Source organism: Rhea pennata, chromosome 1 (assembly GCF_028389875.1).
Source record: "Rhea pennata isolate bPtePen1 chromosome 1, bPtePen1.pri, whole genome shotgun sequence".
NCBI classification, from domain to species: Eukaryota; Metazoa; Chordata; class Aves; order Rheiformes; family Rheidae; genus Rhea; species Rhea pennata.
Genome location: NC_084663.1, coordinates 84,664,648 through 84,682,031, shown reverse-complemented (window position 1 = coordinate 84,682,031; position 17,384 = coordinate 84,664,648). Strand labels below are relative to the sequence as shown.

At 43.5% G+C, this 17,384-nt stretch overlaps 1 protein-coding gene across 1 annotated transcript; it reads left to right on the top strand.

Moving 5' to 3' along the window:
• Positions 1 to 11,290: 11,290 nt before the first annotated feature.
• Positions 11,291 to 12,802, top strand: AICDA (activation induced cytidine deaminase; the record flags this gene model as incomplete). Its single annotated transcript, XM_062571193.1, has 4 exons — positions 11,291 to 11,446; positions 11,892 to 12,162; positions 12,343 to 12,458; positions 12,749 to 12,802. Coding segments are annotated over 4 exons (597 nt in total), but the record flags the coding sequence as incomplete, so codon positions are not given.
• Between the last annotated feature and the right edge of the window lie 4,582 nt (positions 12,803 to 17,384).

Below are 17,384 nucleotides of genomic sequence, written 5' to 3'. Positions count from 1 at the left end.
TCTTGCTGCAGAAAGAGGGTTCAAACGATGTTCTTTTTGGCCTACTGCAAAAGTGAATGTAGTAATCCCTGACTCTCTGCAATTTCCTCATCAGGTCAGCTTGAGCCAAGCACCATCACTACAGCATTTCTCTCTGATCCTTTGGGAAAGGCATCTGAACCCTTCATCAACTCAGCAAGCCCCCTTTGCCCCTTCTGTTCCATGAAAGTCCCCATAGACACTTATTCAGGGTGGATTCTTACCCTTCCAATCTGTAATCTTTTTGGTCTTGTCAGCATTTTTTTCAAACTGACATGGAACCAAGCTAGCTGCTTTAGGGTGAATGTCCTTATGCTCTACCCTGAAAGTGAGCAGCCTGTAACTCCCAGAAGGGCTCTGGGTCACACCTAAGCTAAACACCAAGCAAGCTTCTCATTTGTCTCCATCCTTTATAGAAACTTTTGGAAAGGCTCATTTTTCTCTCTTTTGTTCAGGTTTTATGATGTCCCTTGATCTATGGATCCTTTCTTTTATGCAGGGCTTGCCAAACTGATGTAGAAGACTGTCCCTCTGTCTTGGAGCTGAAAACACCGTTTTATGATATGCTCCATCTTGGTGCATATTTCAAGCATATGTAGCAAGGCTTCCTTCATTTTCATATAAATTTACTGATTTCTACGTTGTGTTATTATACTCCTTGCAATGGCTTTCATGTCCTTCACACCACAGACAAATTGTTTCAAAGGATCATTCAAACATCTTTCATATCCCCAGAAAGCCCAGGTGAGTTCATTCTGTCATCTTTTGCCCACTGGGCCACCTTGTTTCAAATTTCATCCACAGATCACCTCAGGGTCTGGCTAATTGATTATGCTGCCCAGAAGTTCTTATGCTTTTCTTGAATCCCCATGCTTCTGTACTGTCTGGTTCTCAGCCAAAAAAATAGGGTAGTGCATTGGTGTCATTGGTTGAATCTATGGCTTTCAAGTTTGATCATTCTTTTTCTACAACCCTTTCTGGAGCAGTGATCAGTCTCAGAGCCTCTAGATTGTCCCACAGTTGCACTTGTTGTATTTTGATCACCTCCACAGACACAGTGATCTGCTTCAACTTCTACCCCAATTTGATGGAATATTTCTTCTCCCCTAGTCTCCCTATCCCTTCCACTAAAACCAGATAACTGAAACACCTCTCTCTCCTTTTCACTTAGTTCTCAGCATGCTTGAAGTTTTGCTCTACTTTGCAGAGTCACCCTCTGGTCTCCCCATTCAGGCTTACAGGTGGGCAGTTTCTGTTTTCTGATATTATCGGCTTTCACTCCTAAGAAGTGGAAAAAGCTAGATTTTACTCGAATACAAACTAGAGAAGGCAGCTCTTGAAAGACAATAATTCAATTCCCCTGGAGTAGACATTCAAAAAACAGGATTCGAAGACAAGCTATTCAGTCCCTTCTGTGTTCTTGGGGATTTTGGTGTCTTTCCCCTCAGGAGACTCCCAATCTGCTGCTATTATGTGAGCTCCTGCTTACCCCACTCTCCCCTAGAAAGAGACAGTGCAATCTCTCTTCCTTCCTGAGGAAACAGCCAGGAGAAAGTAGTCAGACATCCAGAGCCTCAGCTCACATGATTTCACAGAAGGTAAAGTACCTGCACGGAAATGATGGAAGAGATGAGTGGACACAGAGGCCTCTCATTGAGCACAGACTGAGCAAAGGGAAATGAACTACTCCTATCTGTGAACTCAGATGCCATATATTTTAGTGAGAATAGTTGTGTTGGGGTCACATCTGAGAGTGCAAGGAGTGCTACATTACATACCACGCATGATCTGAATAGGCAGTAGAAGCTGAGTTGCAAACCTGTGTGTCTAAATCCAATGACACAAATGAACTGAAGTTTTTGATAGTAATAATAATTAATAACAAGTAATTTCCCAGGGTGTTTCCCCTTCAGATTTCTTCTTCTTTTTCATCACTCTGCTTTCTAGGAGCTAGCTGCTTTTCATCCCAGCAGAAGCCATGCTTTTGGCTAGACCATGAAGAGATGTTTTAAACCCCATGAAATTAACTGGGAAGTTCTTAACGCTCTTGGATACCCTCCTCTGGCTGGGCAGCTGGCTCAAATATGTCACAACCCTGACTACACTGTTTAAAGCAGGAACATGAGGGTGGCCCGGGTGGCCCAACACTAGGCCCCCAGGAAGAGAAGCAGAGCGTAAGGGGCAGACCCTAATTCCACTGTTTAACCCTCTCCAGTTTGGCATTAAGAAGTAGAGTTTAGAAGTGGCATTCCACCAACTCTCTGGATGCCGTCAGTGATGACAGCGTAGAAGCAACTCTGCATGCTGGCAAAGAAAAAGGGAAGAACCACAAAGGCTATCTTGAATCTTCTGAAGATGCTTGCTTTGTTAATAAGAAAACTTTGTTAGACTCAAGAACACTGTTCATAAGGACCTCCTGGCAAGACAAGATTGTACAACTGCAGGGATGCTTAGCACATGATGGCTAGCCAAGCAACATGCAATGTGTTGCTCTGTAGTGAGCTCCCAAGCACTTCTGTCCCAGCATCTCCTAGCAAAGGACTACTTGAAAAAGGAAACTGAGATCAGGATTTACTACCCAGGCCCCAGGTGCAAGCTCTTTTTGCACTGAGTAGTATGAGCTGCAGCAACTGCAGAAACGTAAGCTAATAGCAGGCAACTCTGGTCTGTGAAACCATAACCACAATTAGAAGGTGAGTCTCATTGTGAAAATTGTGGTGTAAAACAAGAGTTTCTCCCTGTGACTTGCAGATGATTGTAGAGATACAGAGCTGGTGACTTCCACTAAGGAGGGGGAAGACATGATTGGGAGCAGATCCTAGGGTGCCCAAACTGGGGAGAATAGAATAACACTGAAATGCAGCCTGCAGTTCCCTGTGCAAAATGAGAATGCTGTCTGAGTCTGTTCAGCATGAAGTTGGGAGCCAAGTGAGATGGGCAGAGTATGCTGGAAGCTGCAGCTGCATGCACTGAAAGCAGCAAGGTGCAAGCAGTTCTGGTGGGTACTCCCCTACCCCCAGCTCTCAGCACGGGGAAGGTGCATTTTGCTTTGATTACTGACTCTGTGTTTTTCTTACTGTAAATGAGACAAACTGCCGACCGTGTCACAGTGCCTTTAGCGAAGACACTTGTCTGTGCAGGGACTTGGACTCTAATCATATATCTTACCCGCATGTATGATGGAGAGGCCATTCATTGGCTCTCAAACTCCTCAACCCCACACAGTCCCTTTTCACCTTTCTTTCTCCAGGAGCCCAGGACATGTCAGTTATTTGTTGTAAGGGATGGACCTCCTGCTGCCTATGGACATGGTGGGGGCAATGAATACAGGAAAGGAGGGAAGAAAACTGTGCAGTCACAAAAGCAGGATTAAGGGTCATTAGCTCCTGTAACAAGCCCAGGGCTGGACTAGCAAGAGGGCTGAAGCACAGGAATGAGAGGCACTCACAGGACTGTGGTTGAAAAATGTGTACTCAATTCAATAGTTTCACCCTAATTTGCCTCATCCCCCAGTGCCAAAACAAGCTCAACAGTGGAACAAAAATAAACCACAAGTTTAGCCTCCATGTAAAGGTTTTGCAGTGCAAGCCTGGAAAGCCAAATTACTAGTAAAATAATCATAAAGCATGATTTTAGTGCACATCTAGCCACCAGAAGCCCTCAGTTATGTATCACTGTCATCATCTACAATCCTGCAGCATGCAGTAGTGCACAATATGGGGGTCCAGGTTTCATAACCACAGCCTCCAGTAGCACTCCCACACATTGTAAACTCCTTCCTTCTCTCCCTTGTACTTTCTTTTCATGGGAATGGATCTCTGCTTTTGTCTAAAAGAAATGCAGTCTCAGTGGCACTCACTTTAGATGTGCATTTGCAAATGCAAGGAAATAGCTATTTTGTTTTTGCTTCCCCTTCCCCACATACCTCCCACAGTCTCACCTACCCCTAGGTAGACCTCACACACATTCTTAGAGCTTTTGCATGCCTCCTTGGTGCTGTATATTCCACACTATGAAAGGCACTGCTTTGTGATGCCACTGCCAAAACCTTCTCCCCAGGCATGGCATGCACAGATGCGTCACAAGAAGAGCTAGTAGGTCTAGGGGCAAGGCCTTTGCCCTGTGTTTTAGATGGCAAGCTGATTTAAAGGGCTCTGCTTCACATCCAGGACTGCAACGATGAGAGTGGGCTGCCTGGCAGAGCTGTGCGAGGAAGTGCAATACCTATGTGTTGGGTCTGTCAGTCAAAATAGGGCAATGAATCTTTGTAGAAAGAACACACAGTATAATACTGCACATCTGCTTATTTATTTGCCTGTGGATAACTGCAAGAAATGCTCTCTACCATTCCTCTGCTTGATGTCTCTCTGCAGGTCCATGTCTGTGGTGTGTCAGCACTTGCTGAGTAGAGAAAGTTTTCTTGCTTAAGGTTTTCACTTGAGGCGACGGTAAGCAGGTGGCTGCATTTCTTGTACTCAGCAAAAGAAATAACCAACTGGTGATGCTGATGCTCATTTCGAAATGTGATTTCTGAGCAAGGGGTGAATGGAAAAAATAAATACATATTTATATCAGTACACACTAGCACATGACTTCCTGTTGACTAAACAAGCAACCTTTCCTTTGCTTTGGGGCTAGATAATTACTTTTAATTATTCACCACATTCTTGCTCTCTGTTTTCTCAGCTCTTTGCTTTCTGAATCTTTAGTAACAGTGATGATTCAGATTCTTCCCCACTCTTCAGTCTTCTGCTATTTTTCTGCTGTTCTCATTTTAAGACAGAGCACAGGACTCCAAGTATAAGAAATATGAAGAGATGCTAGGCCATCTTTCTTTGATCCTAATAAGCTAGAGTAGCATCCCTTGCTAAATACACTCCATACACACCAACTCAGTGACTGTCCCTAGCTTTCTCAACTAGCCTTATTGCAATATCTGCTTACTTTAACTGCCCTGAGCTTCAGTCAGAAATAGAGATGAAATTATCTTCAGTAAAACTGTCCTTCTCTCCCACCCCTAGTCCTTTCTCCAGATAGCTGTGCACTGAGCCCAAAGGAAGGAAAACCAGAGTGATCAAAATCTCTCAAGTATAAGCTCCCAGAAAAAGAGTCCCACCATAAGGATTTGGCAATTTAGAGTCAGAGAGGAAGCTGGGCCAGCAGTTAGACCAGGGATCAATAAAAACAAACTTTGACAAACTTTGTTTTCTTTTCTGGAGGTACAAGTGACATCTGCTAATGAGCAAGTTCTTGCCTTGGCAAGATGCTGCAGTTCCTGCTGTGGGCAGAACTCCATAGGAGCTGAGAGTCTCTGTCAGGATGTCACACTAAACTTGCTGTGAGCCACTAAAAGCATATCTACCTGCTAACTGTGAAACCAATGCATTTCTGGTCTTGAGATTAGAGCTGAAGTTTGAGAATCCCAGTGCTGCTACTATTATGCTCCAGAGTGCATTAGCACCTCCAGTGTGAGAAAAGATACTGATTTAAATAAAAGGCATTAGAAAGCCTACATAGGTATTTAGACTTGAGAGCCATGCTGAAGAATGACATAAATATAGTTTATCTATTTATTTTTTTGTTCTTTCCTTCTTACCTACATACAGAGCAAAGAGACTCTCAGCAATTAAGGAACAGAGCTGATGTTTTAAATCTGAAAAGGTTAATTCCACTCACAGGCAGAGGCAGAGAAAGGATCTAGTTAAACATCTTATGAAACATGACATCTATTAAATATTTGAAAAAAATAATTGTTTACAACTTTTGTTTATGGCTGAGATAGGACTGACAGTGAAGACATTTTTTGACTCCATTCTGTATGGAAAGTTCTATGTAAAAAACTCTGCAAGTGCAAGTGCTTATCTTTGGAAAGGAGGAGCCAGAACAAGAATTCATCTGAAACTGGCTTAATTTATCTGATGAAACACCAAGAGTTGTGGTCTTAAGAAGCATGTTTCCCGGGGTGTGTTGCTATTTTCTGTCCTGTGTAACAAACATCCTTCTTTCATTATATATATATAAAAAAAAAAAAAAAGAAAGAAAGAAAGAAAAGAGGGGCAGAAGGACCCTTGGACTGACCCTGGAGATTTGTCACTAGGCAATACTATGGCAAAGGCTGAAAAGGGACATCTGTTTCATTAGCAGGAATGTCCTCTTTGTTATATGAGACACAGATTCACATGAGGTGCAAACTGTTATGGCTTCAGTAAAACCCTAGTAGCTAGGTCCTCAAAAAGGACCTAGCCACAACTTTTGAGACCAATTTGCAAAATTTGCAGCTAACAAAATATGTATTCATTTCCCCTACTTATGGAGAGTCAAGAAGACATTTTCTCAGAAAGTGGGACATTCCAGCCCTAGATCTTCCAGGAGTACTTGGTCCTTTTTCTGAAGCATGCCATGCTGGCTGCTGTCAGAGACAGGTACTGGGCTAGAGTAGTCTACTCTGGTCTGGCACTCATCTCTTCTCATGTTTTTGCATATACTGGTTTCACATAGCTCTAGCGTGCTGAAAAGCAGTTAAATTAATAAGGAAAGTAAATCAAGCAGAGAAAAAAATGAAGAACCACTCCACTGCAAGGTAAACAAAAGTTCTGACCCTCAGCCCTAGCATTGAACATGCCCCACTTGAGGGAGAAATGGAACAGAATATCCGCTGACTGTCTCCTCAGCACTCTTCCTTGGCTGAAGCTGCTCCTTTAAGTCTTGGATTTCTTTCAGCCGTGCAGAGGCCTCAATCACCCCGGCAAGTGCTGCAAGGCTGTTGTGGAGGAGAGGCTGGGGAGTCTGTAGGGTAGAGAGCTCTGTTGGTGAAGCAAAAAGTGTACATCCTGCACATAAGCATGACTGCATATAACCACAAGCCTGCTGAATGTAAGCGTCTCTGTCATGAAACGTCAAACAGAGAGTGCTGGCACCCCATCCTGCAGGTTTTATATTGCAGTGCCAGTTCTGGCTGTAAACAGTAGGATCAAGGCCAGAGTCATTCTCCACTGGCCTTTTTGCATAGAGCTTTATGATTTTGGTCTCATTGCTGTTCTCCTTGTATTGACACAGCTCAGTCACCATGGTTTTCAGGTGTCAGATTGGGGCCAAGAACTCCATTTATCCTCACTGCAGTCTGGTATCTTTCTGAAGATGGATGTCCCTCTTTCTCTCCTCTCTTCAGCTGTGGTGTTTGCCACATGCCACCAAAAAGCTGCCAGGCCTTTCCAAAGGTATTGGAGGAGAGGAGAGCATATCAATAATTTCATGTTCCCTGTGTTCTTTCCATCTGGATGTGTAATGGGCAATGCATATACTAGATAGCCTCCCTTTACCCGCTCCTCAGTGAGGCAGGTCAGTGTCATCATCTCTACTGCACAGCTGCATGAACAGAGGCCCAGAGGGATAGTGTGGTTTTGCCCACATTCACGTTAGTGGTACACAAGCTCCCAGGCCCCCTGCTAACCACTAGACATTGCTTCCTGCCTCATTATATTATTGATATTAATTCAGAATTATTTCTCAGGCTGGGAGGACCCAATGACAAGTGCAGTAGGAGGGAGGTGACCAATGAGGTCTGAGCATCTTTCGGAACTGATGTCCCTTTACATTTTAACCCTTTGCTCTTTAGTTCCTGCAGCTCCAGAGATCTTTCTGACTCCTCCCCTAACTACACCCGACTGAAACCTGACTAGTGGGAGGGGAGGGTAGTAGATAGTGGTGAATGGGAAGAGACACACAGGACAGTCCACATTTCTGTATATCAAGTCAGAGGGCTGTTCAGACGGAGCCTGTGAGACAGCTTCCCTGCAATCCTATCACCTGAGAGACTCTGGCAGTCATGGACAGGTAAAATGGGTGCCTCCAGATACTTGCTCAAATCAGAATTCAGAGCTTTTGTCTTAAAACTAACCTGCTCTGCATCTGGTGCTTACTGTCCCTTTCCCTTTCTCCATCTGACTCATTATTCTAACTCACTCACCCTGTCTGGCTCTCACATCTTCCATCTCTGTGTCTCTGTCACTCTTTCTCTCTTTGACTGTCTGTCACCCTATATTCTTTTCCCTCTCAGTCATTTCTCTTTCTCAAGATTATTCTCTGTTCCTTTTCATTCTTCTTTTCTAGAAAGAAAGAAAGGTAACAGAAAGATGAACATTCAGATACTAGGTGCTGCTTAAGCATTTCAGTTCCTGCCTACTCTTAATTTTTGCATCAGACTTCTGTCTCATTCTGTTTCTGCTGCTCTCGTCCTAGCTTTTAGGCAGAGACCATTCCAGCAGTTGATATCTCTACTTGCATTACACTTACTCTGCAACCTAGTTATCACTAATCACTCTCTACAATTGCGTATCATTCCCACAAAGATTTCAGTACTGGCTTCATGAATCTTTATTTGGAGAGATGGTCTCTGTTAAGTCTACTTCTTCAGTGCCTGGATATAACAACAGCTCTTGTGTCCTTGCTGCTTTCCCTTGAGCTATGCAATAGCTACAGGAACTGCACATAACCACCAATTTGTACCTAACTGCAAATCTGCTCAGTTGCTCCCTATAACATCTGTTCATTCATTTTTCTTTTTGTACCAGTAACATTCTGAAAGAAAAAAAAAGAAAAAAGAAAAGAAAAAAAAAAAAAAGAAAGAACTGGGATGATCAATTCCAGAGAGAAGATAAAACAGGAACTGATGTAAATGAATATTTCTAGTTGAACAAATTACTTCTATGATTCAAAATTGTCTTGTCTTGAGCTGTTTTCATTTTGTTCTGACATTAAGAAATAACCAAAGTGATCATTCTTTTCTTTTTTTCTTTCGTCATTTCTCATTCTTCGTCTTTTTTTTTTTTTTTTTTTTTTTTTTTTTTTTTTGCAACCAAACACTGCTGTACAGGGTCAAAAACATTGAATTGAGAAAAGTGAGGAGAAGGGAAGAAAGTGATAGTGCAAAGAAAATCAGAAAATTTTTGAAAGCAAACATTTTTGCTCAAAATTTCACAAAATTAGAAAGGAAATCCTTCTTCGCTTAAACTTTTGGACATGTTGAAGAACATTTTTCCATGCAGCTTTTGGAGAAACATCAACAGAGTTTTTGTTGTTTTTCATCTGGTTTATGTGGTTGTTCAACAAATGACTGCATTTTTCACAATTTCTCTGCTCTGATTTCTCCTGTTGGGACACATCCTAGCTAAGAGTTTTGCAATCTATCTGGTCTATCATACCTGCTCATTTCCTGCATGATTTCTGGACTGTCTTCTCTGAAGACCCTGAGATCTGTCACATCCAGAGAGGGTCCCCTCTCTAGCACCTCTCAGTATTAAGAGGGAGAGTCTTCCCCCCCATTCCTGCAAGTACACACATCTGAAAGGGAGACACTTGATATGTGCCACCGACTGATAGCTTTGTGAGCCAAAGTGAAGCAATGGTGTGTGCATGTATGTTAGTGAATACGTACAGGTGCACATATGTATTGTACAAAGTGGAGGAGAACAGGATGAATACAGGGCTGTAGGTATGGAGGACTAGGGCTGCTCCAAGAGTGTGAGATACCAGTGAGAAGTAAAGCAGAACTAATGATGAGGAGCATACAGTGCAAGAGAAAAAAGGGGAGAGGAAACACACATACAACGTGAATGCCAGATGATGATGAAGTGTAGTGAGACTAGTTTGTGCTCCTCTCCTGGCACAACCTGCATTCCTAGCAGAGCAGGACTGGAATTGTGCTTAGGTGACTGACCTCCAAGAACTCCTCGAGGCTGCTGAAGGGCTGAATAAGCTGCTTAGTAGGGATGCTCTGCCTACTGAGTGTACGCAGGACTCTGCAAGGCCTTATCCCTTTATGGACTTCCTCTTAGCAGAAGACATGCCACAACTCCCATGTGATCTCCTTCTCTAGGAGTTTATGTATATGAACAATGTCATAAATGGCTGTGTGCATGTTTGTTCTTTGTGTGTAAGCAAGACAGTGTTTTTGCACTTCAGGATGGCTGCAATGTGTGCAAGCAAGTGACTTGTGTATCTGTGGGACAGTCAGGGTAGTAAAGGCATACAAGGGAAGACTGTCTCTCTCTGACAATCCAGCGTTTTCATAGGGAGCACTTGAGGTGCAATTGGGAATGTTACATGAGAGTAAAACACAGGTCTATGCAACAGGTCAATGGCAAGAGAATGTGTGTGAAGTGAGCAGTTCTGTTGTGCTGGCCATTTGTGAGTGCGCATGATGGAGACGCACTGGAGAAGCAGGTTATTTGGAGGTTAACTGTTCTGCAGCGCTCAAGCTTTATGGTGACAATGGCAAATAGATGAAAAGTATTTGCATATGAAATTTTTCCTTGCTTATACTCTCAGATTTAAATCAGAAAATTCCCCAAAACCCCAAATTCCCCTTTCCTATACCTCACTGAGAAAACCTAGCCCTCTATCACTTCAACTTACCCCATCTCTCTGCCTATCAGAGGGAAAAGATGACAAAGGATGGGATTATTTTTACCCATTCACTTCTGTTTTGCATTGCTGTGGGGGAGGTAAGTATCTCACCTCAGTGAACACAGCTGTTCTTAGCTGCCTTTGTACCTCCTATTGGGGTAAAGGCTGTAAGAGAAAGGTCATGACTTCCTTATCTTCCCAGTGCTCCTACTCCCTACCTCTCTCCAGAAGGATCCTAGGCATGGGAGCAAGCCCCTGCCAGCCTCTGTATTTGTCTAATGGGGGAATTTTGCTTGTATCTGGAGAAGTATCAATATGCTTGCCCCATTATATATCCTGTTGGTTAGAGTATGGCACCCTGCCCTACCTCCTTGTCTTACACCCTTTCAACCATGCTCTTCTTTTGGCCAGTGGTAAGAAACACTGTCCAGTCTTCTCTAAAGAAGCTCTAATTTGATCTTTCCCTTGCTGCTGAGGCTTTTCAGGATTTCATACAGCAAAAATAGTATTTCTTGATGACTGAACCTTCTCATCTTCTATGATCTTCTCAGATATCTTCATCCTTTGTCCTTCTTGTGTCCATCCTTTGGATATTTGCAGACAGTTTCACACTGTACCTAGCTGTAGTTGCTCTTTGACTAATCACTGCTAATTCACCTCTTACTGTTTCCACTCATAAGATCACCTGCTTCATCCCCACATTCATGTCTACACCCTTTCGCTAGCCCATTGCATGCAAATTACTGATGCTCTTCTTGTACTGAGAGATCTGGACATGATGTGGATATTTTTGGTGCTGAACCCTTGACAGAGACATGACCAACGGGTGGCTCCAGTGTGGGGCTAATGTAAACTGTCTCTTATCTTCTCCTGCAGCCTCCTAATGAAGAGGAAAAACTTCCTCTACAATTTCAAGAACCTGCGCTGGGCCAAGGGCCGTCGTGAGACTTACCTCTGCTATGTTGTGAAGCGCCGTGACAGTGCCACTTCTTGCTCCCTGGACTTTGGATACCTGCGCAATCAGGTATGGGGAACACCTCAACTTCCTGTTCTTATACCTGTGCTGAGGTGGTTTGCCTTGAGTGGCAGGGAGAGGAGGGCTGCAACAGAAACACTGTGCAAGCACTGGTGCATGTGTCCAAGAACATGCACACTGCACTGGTACATAGCATTTAGGGGGTGCAACCTCCTCATTCCCTGCTGCTCTACCAGTCCTTCTAATTTTCTACCCAGCTCCCACCCATTTTTCCTTTCGTATACCCCTACACATCATTTGGTCCCTGCACTTTTGTAGTCAGTCCTCTATCTGTGTACCAATGTCTTCTTCCTCTGTGCACTAACACTGAGACATATCCCCCACTTTGCTTATCCTCCCTCATACCCTACTCAACTCATTCCTCCCTCCTCCTCCCTCCTTACAGCCTGCTTCACCCCTGCCTCATGCTTGCACCTTTCCCTCTTTCATGAAGATGGGCTGCCATGTGGAGGTGCTGTTTCTGCGCTACATCTCAGCCTGGGACTTGGACCCAGGCCGCTGCTACCGTATTACATGGTTCACCTCATGGAGCCCCTGTTATGACTGCGCCCGACATGTGGCTGACTTCTTGCGGGCCTATCCCAACTTGACACTCCGCATCTTCACTGCCCGCCTCTACTTCTGCGAGGATCGCAAAGCAGAGCCTGAGGGGCTGAGGCGCCTGCACAGGGCTGGGGCCCAAATTGCCATCATGACCTTCAAAGGTGAGATGAGAAGGGGGGAAAGAGCTGAAAGCTATGGGGGTAAGGCTTGGAAGGTGGTGGGAGAAGCTAGGAAAAGGAGCCAGAAAAGATTATTGTAGTGATTTATTGATCCTAGGAGAGATCTATGATCTCTCCTTGGGCAGTCCTGAGCACTCCTTAACTCCCTTGTGCCTTGCATAGATTACTTCTACTGCTGGAACACATTTGTGGAAAACAGGGAAAAGACCTTCAAAGCCTGGGAGGGGCTGCATGAAAACTCTGTCCGTCTGTCCAGACAACTCCGACGGATCCTCTTGGTGAGGGCCTCTCCTTCCAGTGTCTCTCCCCTCAGCTTTTTCCTCACTTCCTCAATATAGTTCCTCTGTCCTCTTGCTGCCCATCTGAACCGTCTGTCATTTCTTCCTTTCCTGTGTCTTCACCTGCCATCTTTCATGCCTTTTTCTCCATTTTTCTTCACATCCCCCTCTCCTCATCCTCTTCTCCTTCCTCAACCTCTCATCACTTCTGCCGTTTTTCCCTCATTCCCCATCTCCACAGTTTTCTGCTTACTTGACAATTGACCCATCACTTCTATTTTGTCCTCCAGCCACTCTATGAAGTAGATGATTTACGAGATGCCTTTAAAACCCTGGGACTTTGAGGTGAAAGTCATCAACAATCAGAAGACTACATAAACACTTGTCCTTCATCTCCATCTCTATTCCGCGTAGTAGATCTTTCTCTTCTTCCCTCTTTTCATCTTTCCTCCTTCCAGGACTGCATCCAGAGAGATAAGGCTGTCCTTACTTTTTCATTTCCAAGGAAAATTTGACTGGTCTTCTCAAGACACATTGCTCTAGATTCACACTTTATCCATTGCTACCTGGGAAAAGCCAGGACTGTAGTGACATTGCCAGAGAGTGATTTGCCCTCCTTTGGCCTCTGCAGAGAGAGCTAATTCAGATTGTCCACTCACATGAATGCTAGGTTCAGCCTTGCCCAGACAGGAGCAGACAGAATGCAAAGCTGCATTTCACTGTGTTCTCACTAACACTGCATTGATCTGCACATAGCACTAGGGCTTTGGGGAGTATGTCTTTTAGAGCTGCACTACATTGATTGTCCTTCCCTATTAGATAGTTCATCGATCTTTAGGGATGTGGATAGGCTCTTGAAGAACATCAGCATTTTAGGTGGTCTAGACAATGTCTTAACAGAAAAATTGGCCAGTTATTGGACAGTTTGACTGAGAACCTTTGACTGAGTCCTGGACAGCCCAGGTAGCTCAGCTTGAAAACTTCACTTGAAGCCAGCAGGTTCTGTAAGATGACTCTGAGAAACCAAATCATGAACAGCAGCCAAGACTAACTGTTCATGAAAGACTTACTGAGAGATGCCACAACTGAATTGTTGGTTCCAAAGATCTGCCATTTTGTCTACCACAATATTGTCTTCTCATAGTGCTGGCTTTACAGGAAAGGCTGAAATCAACATAACTGTGAAATAATCCTGTACAGGCCTAGTCCCTATAATATCTTCTGCCCAGAAATGAGTGAGATTCAGTAGCTACGTGTCCAGGTCCATGCCCTATGTGAGGTTGAAACTAGTAAAAGATTCTCTGGAAGACATTTTCAAGAGTGAGTTGCAATTCTGGGTGTGCAGGAAGACATTTTCTACGCAGAAACAGGAAGGCCACTCAATTCTCATTATCTGTATTGAGACCCATTGAGAAGCATGATCAGCATGTGGATCTCTCATCCAGCCAGGAAAGGACTCACCAAGGCATTTCACCACTGCAATGCTTTCCCATCATACATCTAGTGGTTCAGGATGTGGAAAAATGCTTCCATTCCACATTGTAATATCCCTTAGTTTCCGAATCATGTAGGTTGAGGCTGTGGCATTTTAGATGATGCATTGGCATCTGAATCAGGCACTGTTTGTTTCTTGACATACCACTGGGCAGAAGACCACAGCTCCCAGTACTGGGATACTTCCCAACCACTGAGCCTCTTAAATCAGGCCTGACATATGTTTCCTCTATAGCCTGCTGTGCTCTGCTAGAGGCAACCCAGTAGTCCCACAGTCCTGTTTTTTCAGGCCTTTTACCACTCATAGACTAGCTAGATACATCCAGTTGGTGACTGGCCTGAAACTTGGCCAGCAAAACACCTGGAATGAACAAAGGTGTGCAGCCTGTCAGTACTTTTTGTAGGGTGCAAAATCAAAACATCCTTCTGTCTAACAATCACTGTTTCCACTAGGGGAACCCATTACTACTGCTAGAAGTCTTTTAGACAAAGTCTACTAGGTTGAAGATATTGGTTGATAGCTATACCTCTGCTACTACCTTTTTACTACTTAAATTGCAGCTGGATTGTTCTCTATGGTCTAATCTCTCGAGGTTTTCCTTGACCTTATTGTCAGTGTCTCATGATCTGGGGATGCTCTGTCAATTCCTTCATGGTAGTGGCAAGCTCTCTAGTCCACTCTGTTCCTCTTACTGGGTAAGGCTATGGGCTCCTGTGTTGCTCCTCACAATGTTTCCTCTAGTGATGGACCAGCACCAAGACAGTGGAAAGCTCTGCTCCCACAGTGCTTCCTGCTAGCAGAGGTCAGAGCTGGGTGCATCACACGCTTCCTACAACTTTAGGCTCCTGATGCACTGTCATCTCAGGGAATCTGGACCAGGAACACCAGTGTTAGTTCTTTGCAAAGCATTAATTTGCAAGCATGGTGCTGTATATTTTCTTGATATGGTGCATATTATTTATATATAAATAAAGGTCTTGCATATAAGCTTCTGGTTTTGTCATTATTTTCAAACTAATCGGGTGAGGGATATAAAAGCTTACCTAAAAGACTGAAGTGCAATCTAACTCTTCTAATTTCTGGAGAGAAAAGTTAGCACTATTCCATTAAAATGTGTTTATGCTTTTCAACTATAACTTTGAAGTTATTCACAGTCTCACCCAGCAGATCAATGTGGTTAAAACACTTGGGTCATTGGCTCTTTGGAAATATTACCAAAAATCAGTGATATAAATGCTAGAAGTCGTTCAAGATGATTCATGTATTGATTACAAGCCTATTTTACAAATTCATAACTTGTCATTATTTCTGTGTCCACTTTAGTCAATCAATTACAATTTATACAGCAAAACCAGAGGAAAAGCAGAGATGGAAAAAGGATCTCTGTCTTCCAGCTTCTGGTATTGGGCTATACAATACCACTGTCCTTCTGATAGAGGCTGTTGGAAAGCTATAGAAAAAATAGCATTTTCTGAAAAGACAATTGAAATAATTGGGTTTTGCTTAAGTGCTGTTATATTGACTGTATTATTGACTATCAAAACATGAAAATTAGTGATATTGTATGATAGGAATATAAAAACATTCACAGAATGCTTCCTAGGTTGTTTCTTTTGAATGTAAAGAGGATTAAATAGTGAGTAGACTGTTTAGCTAATCTATGTGATTTAGCTACTGGAACTTAGCTCTGCCACTATAGATTTTTTTTTTTTTTTAACTGCATTATATCTGTTCTCATGTACCAATCCTTTATCGTTTGTTAAAAGATGTTATTTGAACTGGCATTATAATTCAGCCTCAAATACATTAGGTATCTGCAAGAATAACTCCATGGAAGATGACTATTATGTAATAGCATTGCTTTTTTCAACTTAATAATTTTCTACCTGTTTATTAGACTACATATATAGGGAATATTTCACTATTGCTTATATTGTGTTATATACTCCTTATGTTTATAGCCTGCCCCTAGTGGCAATAGTGGCTGTGTTATTACAGAATCACAGAATGGTCAAGGTTGGAAGGAACCTCTGGAGATCATCTAGTCCAACTCCCGTGCAGCAGGCCCAGGACCATATCTAGACAGCTTTTGAATATCTCCAGGGATACAGGCTCCACAGCTAATCTGGGCAACCTATTACAGCGCTTAGGAACTCACAGTGGGGGGAAAAAAAAAAAAAAAAAAAAAAGAGTTCTCATGTTCAGACAAAACTTCCTGTGTTTCAGTTTGTGCCCTTTGGTGCTTGTCCTGTCCCTGGGCACCACTGAAAAGAGTCTAGCTCCATGCCTTCCCTTCAGATGTTTATAGGCATTGATAAGATCCCCCCTGAACTTTCATTTATCCTAGCTAAAGAGTGTCAGTTCTCTCAGCCTTTCCTCATACAACAGATGTCCCAATTCTTCAGTGTCATTCACTGGGATTATTCCAGCAGCTCCAAGTTTCTTGTACTGTGGAGCCCACAACTAGACATAGCATTCCAATTGCAGCCTCACCAGGGCTGAGTAGATGGGAAATGGAAACACTTTTCCTAATGAGCCCAGGATATCATTGGCCACTTTTGCCACAAGGGCATATTGCTGGCTCACATCCAACTTGTTTTCCACGAGGACTCCCAAGTCCTTCTCTGCAGAGCTGCCCTCCAGCATGTCAGCACCCAGCATGTACTACTGCATGGTGTTGTTTCTCCCTAGGTGCAGGAGGTTGCATTTGCCTTTGTTGAGCTTCATGAGGCTCCTCTCTGCCCATTTCTCCAGCCTGTCAAGGTCCATCTCAATGGCAGCACAACTCTCTGATGTATCAGCCACTCCTCCCAGTTTTGTATCACTCTGTCCCTTCACCCAGGTCACTGACGAATAAGTTGGACAGGACTGGACCCAATATTGAGCTCTGGTGGACACTGCTTGTTACTGGGCTCCAGCTAGACTTTGTACCAGCCTCAGCTCTGCTGTTCAGCTAGCTTTCAGTTCACCTCACTGTCTGTTCATCTAGCCCATATTTCATCAGCTTGCCTATGAGGATATTATTGACGACAGTATCAAAAGCCTTTCTGAAGTCAAGGTAGACAACATCCACTCATATACTCAGCCAGTCATTCCATCAGAGAAGGCTCTTAGGTTGGTGAAGCATGATTTCCCTTTGTGAATCCATGCTGACTACTCTCGATCACCTTCTTGTCCTTCATGTGCTTGGATATGGTATCCAGGATTAGCTGTTCTCACCACCTTCCTGAGGATTTATATGAGGCTGAGCAGCTTGTAGTTTCCTGGACTCTTCTTCTTGTCCTTTTTGAAGATTTAAGTGACATTTGTTTTCTTCCAGTTCCTTTCCCAGTCACCACGACCTTTCAAAGATGATTGAGAGTGTCCTTGCAGTGTTATTGACCAGCTTCCTCAGCACTCCTGCATGCATCACACCAGGGCCCATGGACTTC